Source organism: Haemorhous mexicanus, chromosome 5 (genome assembly GCF_027477595.1).
Source record: "Haemorhous mexicanus isolate bHaeMex1 chromosome 5, bHaeMex1.pri, whole genome shotgun sequence".
In the NCBI taxonomy this organism is placed as follows: domain Eukaryota; kingdom Metazoa; phylum Chordata; class Aves; order Passeriformes; family Fringillidae; genus Haemorhous; species Haemorhous mexicanus.
In genome coordinates this window covers 10,348,665-10,354,664 of record NC_082345.1, presented here as the reverse complement: position 1 = coordinate 10,354,664, position 6,000 = coordinate 10,348,665, and the positions used below count along the sequence as shown (strand labels likewise).

At 43.4% G+C, this 6,000-nt stretch overlaps 1 protein-coding gene across 2 annotated transcripts in view; it reads left to right on the top strand.

Annotated features, from left to right (window-relative positions):
• The first annotated feature begins 248 nt into the window (after positions 1-248).
• Positions 249-6,000, top strand: part of DRAM1 (DNA damage regulated autophagy modulator 1) — a 39,510-nt gene continuing 33,758 nt past the window's right edge. For both annotated transcript variants that reach the window (XM_059845852.1, XM_059845851.1), the window contains exon 1: positions 249-682. In XM_059845852.1, the coding sequence (XP_059701835.1) occupies positions 552-682 (131 nt within the window). In that variant the 5' untranslated portion in view covers positions 249-551. The remainder of the gene's footprint in view (positions 683-6,000) is intronic.

Genomic DNA, 6,000 nt, shown 5'->3' with positions numbered 1-6,000 from the left:
TTGAAACGAAAGTCCAAGGCGGATGAGGTGTGTGCAGGACCTGCACAGTTTCTGACCCGGTTTCCGTGCCCCCACCACCGCTTCTCGGACGCCGAGCTGCAAAGAGCTCCTGCACGCTCACACTGGACCCATTTTTAGCCCTTTTAAAGAAAACTGTGAAGGCACAAGCCGCCGGCACGACCCGCAGACCCCAGCGAGCAGTCCAGACAGGATCTCACCGCCCGCCTCCCTGCGCCGACGGGGCGTGTGCGGCCCGGAGAGCCGGCAGCGACAGGGGCACGGGGAAAGTTCTGCAGCCAGAAACTCCGCAGGTGCGCCAGGTGCCGCCAGCGGTGACAGGCGAAGGGCCCACGGCTGTCCCTGGCTCTCCGCCGCCGTCGGGGGCGGGGAGCGCAGCGGAGAACCGAAAGTGAAGGGAAGGCAGCGCCCGGCGGGGCATCCCCGGGGCCGCGGGCGCGCGTGGGGAGCGCGGATGCGCCGCGCCGCCAGTCCCCGCTGCCGGGCCGTCACTGCAGCGCGCTGCCGCCCCGCTGCCCGCGCCCCGGGCGGCGATGCTGTGCTGCATGCCCGGCGTGGCTTTCGTGCCCGCTTTGCTCGTCAGCTGGTCCTCGGCCGCCTTCATCATCTCCTATGCGATCGCCGTGCTGGCGGGGCACGTCGAGCCCTTCGTGCCCTACATCAGGTGAGGCGGGAGAGCGGCCGAGGTGCGGGGCTTGTGTGTGTGTAAGACTATGGGCGCTGTCCTGAGGGGCTTCCCGGAGGGAGTGTGGGGTCCCCAGGGGAGGAGAGGCAGTGGCGGCAGGGCCTCCCGGGGACAGGGGGACACGCTGGGCACTCCCGGCACCCATCATACCTCTAGCACCTCTGGGAGCCACAGGACGCAGATGCTGGAGACACGATGGAAAGGACATGACAGTTTTCTGCTGCAGCCAATGCAGGCCTGATCCTAGAAAAACTTTATGATTACATGGTGGAAGTGTAATTTTGTTAGTATAACTCCAGAACTAGGCCAAAGTGCACCAGATGATGACTGGACTCAAAGCCTTGTGATGGTTTTTGCAGAGCACACATCCCCACAAACATGCATGTTTTATATTTCATTATAGGACCAATGAGTTTTAAAGACTCCCCAAGAGATTCCTGGCATCCCTTTTCTATAACCTTTTTCATTTAAGTGCAATTCTGTGTAAAACATACTTTATGCATGGCTTATGTTAACATTTAAATTTAACTATGAAAATGTTAGTATTTATCTCTCAATAGATTGAAGGTTAGCCAGAAATCCAAGAGTGTCTCTGATATACAGAAGATCTAAACAATGTTTTAAAATACATCTTTCAAGATTCATCTGACCTAATTCCTTGAAGGACTTTTTGTACATGCACAGTATCAGAAGACTGCTAACCTGATTGGCACATAGAAGAAAATTTGATTGAAAATTAGGGTTTGTCATCATAGGCAAGAGCAAATGACACCACAACCCACAAGATAGCAGAGCTTCATTCAAACTGAGCCAGAGAAAGTTGGGCTTCATGTTTATATTAGCAAAACTTTTTAAGGCTCTCTGCACAAATCTGGAAAGCTCTTGGAAGGCCTTGTTCTTGTACTTGAACAAACACCCTACTGCTCATCCTTGATTACACACAAAGCTTTACTAACACAAAAGTGCTTGTGATCAGTGCAATTTATCCAGTATTAACTAACAAAAATTAATCATTTGATATAATTGTTCATGGTTTGTGTTCAGAAATATTTTGAGATCCTGTAGTAAGAAATTTGACAAATTAAATTTCTTATGTTGAAGCCATGTCGTAGAATACAATACATAAGAGAGTGGGATGTGGTTTTTTATGTGTAGTTTTGTTTGCAGTTAAGCTTTTGACAGCCCAGGTATCTTAATTGTGTCACTTTCTAAAAGGGATGGGCCAAACCTTTAAGTCACAACTGTACAACTCTAGTGAATGTATCACAGCTGCCATAGTTATATCAACTTCATGGAACAGCTCCCATTAAACATTCTTCTTATCCTTTAGCTATGGAATCACAATAAAAGTCCATATGCCTTAAAAAACCTAAACAAAACAAAGACATAAGAGGCTGCACCAGTGATTCCCACTCACATTTCAGTCCCTCTGCATTTACTAGTAAAGGTTGTTAAAAATCTTGTTTATGTTACATCCTTTTAACACTACATTTGGACTAAGAATATATGTTGACTATTGGTGAAGCACCTGCAACAATTCTAAAGGCATGTGGTCTAAGCATGAGAACTTCATAGAAGCTGCATTTGGGAATAATACAGGGTTTTCTTCTTAGTCAGGACAATACCATATTCATATTCTTAATTTGCAGGTCATTGCTTCAGCCTTTGAGTATGAATCATGTGATTGACAATGTGATTTAGTAAAACTAAGAGTGTTAAAAAAAGAGGAAGAATGTTGCAACCTTTCAGTTGTGCAATATCTTAAAATTGAGTATAAAAATTAAATAGAGCTCATATGGGGAAATTCCAGTTACACAAATGAGAAGAATACTGACATACTTGAGTTAAACATTTCTGTAATTCTTACACTCATTCCCCAAGTACTCTGTGTATGCCTTGAAGTAACATTAATTTTATTTACTTACAATGTACCAGCTGTTACAGTGAGAGACCACGCCTAAAATTGTCATTGAGGCTGTGCTAATGTCCCATCAAGTAAACCATATAAATACAATTCTTGGTAGATAAAATGAATATGATTTTGTGTTTTCTAGCAGCTGAATCTTAAAAGATTATGAGGTTGTGCCAAAATTAGTGCTGTTACTCACACTGCTCAAAATCCAAACCAATTTGGATGTGCTGGGATAGCTGTTTGCTTGTTTGAATTCTCAGTGAAAGAGTAAAGGAAATTTTCCTGAAAGTATTTGCTACCAGTTGGTACCTCTGGAGAAATCAGAATCTCTGTAGGTGGAATAGAATCTTCCTGTTTTAAAAATCTGGGACTTCAGTTTGAAGAGAAATAGTTTATGATGGCTCTGAAGAAAATTCAATAATGATGAGTATTTTGGCCCTAAAATATTCATTCCTTGTCTCCTTCACCTTCTTGTCTTTCCACTCTTCAGAAGACTGTTCATTTTCAAAATTCTTCTGTATGAGATGGTGGCACAAATGCTGTCATTTTCATACAGGCTTTCTCATCTTTTCCATGGTGGTTGAGCTCACCTATGCACCAGCTCAAATGAGTGTGCACATTTTTGTTTCAAATATGCTATTTCCTTTTTTCTTTGTCATAAAAAGGAGGGGACTCTCACCAATACTTTTTTTTGCTAATCTTTTTTTTCAAAGCAGCAGATTTAAAGAAATTGCAAAGTATAGCATTAAGAAGTTTGTGTCCTTAAAAGTCCAGTGCAGTACTTTGTAAATGGATTGTGACATAATATTCCTGGTATGAATTTTCTTTACAACATAATCTAAGATTGTTGAGTTTAAAAATCCCCAACAGCAAAAATCACTTATAAACCTTTAGCTTGAGAAAATACTTTGTTAAAAAATGGTGTTCAGTGCAATTTCAGGTTATTTGGTTTGCTCCTACAATGTGTTCCAAGAACTTCAAATGGCTTTCTATGTGTGTGCCAATTCCATTCTCTTCTCACCTAAAGCCCTTCAAAATCTTTGAAGTGATTACAGTCCTGTACTTACCACAGAGTGGTTTCTGATTTGAAAAAGTCCTTGAAGATTGTCACAAGTGGCCCACATTTTAAATGGACTCCTTTGTCGAGTTAATGAAAACACTCCAGAAACAAAAGGAAAAGATGAAGTTCAAGGTTAAAAAATGGGCTAAATGAAACACAAATTAGAATGATTTTCAGGTGTGTCAAACAAACAAACAAAAAGACTTAGTTTACTGTTTTCATAAATTCCACTGTCATAGAGAAACAAGAATAATACAGACTACCAGCTGGAACATGTCTTCAGAAAGCATTACAACAAGAAAATTCAGGTGAATAAAGATTCCCAATGCCTGACAAGTTGTAAGAACTTGTCTAAAACTTGGTCCAAAGTTTTGTTGTCTGATAATCTGGAACCAATCTAATAAAAATAAATATATGAATTTTGTCTATGTTTTTTCCATCAGCTTTTCGTAGAAAAAGATCATACCTTTATCCTAAACTTCCTCCTGTTGCTGATAAGTCATCTTAGCAACTTTTGTTAAACAAATCCTTCTATAACATAGAAGGGGTTGGAAAGCAAATATGAATTTCTAAAATAATCAAGTCATTTGAGATGGTCATACTCTTCTGTCCTGAACTTCACCAAATTGCCAGAATCCTTGAGAGTGATTGCTAAAGTAGAGAGTACTTTCTCTTTTGCATGTGGAGAGCAGTCATGCTGAGGTCATTTTGACTGTACTCAGTGGTAGCTTCAGAATCTTAGCACTGAAACCTAATCCAGCCTCACTGCTGGAATGAAGAGTATTCATCTTCTTGCATGACATAAAAACATAATCCCTAGCTAGTACCCACTTGTCCCATTATACAGAATCAACACAGGTTGGAAAATACCTCTGAGGTTACTGAGTCTAACCTGTGAGTGAGCTCCACCAGGTCAACCAGACCATGGCACTCAGTTCAGGCTTTCCTTTAGCATTTCCAGGGATGGTGACTCCACCACCTCTCTGGGCAGTCCATTCCAATGTCTAACCACGCTTTCTGTGGGGAAATTTTTTCCTAACATCCAATTTAAATCTCCCCTGGCACAACTTGAAGCCATTTCCTCTTGTCCTATTGCTAAGAGGCCCCCACGTGGCTATAGCCTCCTTTCAGGTGGTTGTAGAGAGTGATAATGTCACCTCTGACCCTCCTCTTGTCCAGGCTAAACACCCTCATCTCCCTCAACTGCTCCTTATCAGACTTGTGCTCCAGACCCTTCCCCAGCTCTGCTGCCTTTCTCTGGACACATTCCAGCCCCTCAATATCTTCCTTGCAGTGAGGAGCCCAAACTCGCAGCAGCACTCGAGGTGTGGCCTCACCAGAGTCAAGAACAGGGGAACAGTCACTGCCCTGGTCCTGCTGGCCACCCAGCTGCTGATACAAGCCAGGATGCCACTGGCCTTCTTGGCCACCTGGGCACACACTGGCTCATTGTCAGCTGCTGCCAACCAGCACCACCAGGTTCTTTTCTTCTGGACATCTCTCCAGCCGCTGCTCTCCAGCCTGCAGCACTGCCTGGGGCTGTTGTGGCCAAAGCGTAGTGCTGAACCTCCTGCCACTCATCTTGGCCCATCAATCCAGCCTGTCCAGATCCCTCTGCAGAGCCTTCCTACCCTCCAGCAGATTGACATTCCCACTCCAGGAGAAAGGTTTGTTCTCAGAATCTTTGCTCAGTGTCCACTAAGCTTTGGCATTAGCTAAAACCCTCATGTGTTCATACCTGATAGTAGAGTTTTTGGGTGTCTCTGTTCACACACACTGTCTTGCCTCTTGGTACTGCCCAGCAACTGAAATCTTAGCCCACACTCAAATTATGTAAAGATTGAAGAACTAGATGTTTTCAATTGGCTGGACCAACAGAACCTGATCAAATACGTATCAACTGGTTGTATGGTAAACAAGAAAAAAATGGACATCAGAGAAGAAAAAATAGTAAAAAGAGGTGGCAAGATCATAGTACTGCTCTTTCAACAGAGCACTCACCTTCCGCAGAAGGGTTCTGCTTGAGGGGGTTTGAGCTCACATTCTCCCAGGAGTATGTTCATTCTGTGAGGGAAGGGCATTCTCTGGGGTGGGTGTTTGCACTTATGTAGGGAAAAGAGGGGAAAGGACTCTATGGTGAAGGTGTTCCATTTTCTACAAAACAAATGTTTTGTGTACATTATGTCTTTCATATATATAGATGTGCATGTAGATATGTATATAAATTCTGTAGATATTCTCACACTCATGCTCCCTCTCTCTGTCCCAGTGAACTTCCAAGTATTCCCTGTAAGGCTGAAGTGTTTCATCAGAAGAGACTTACAA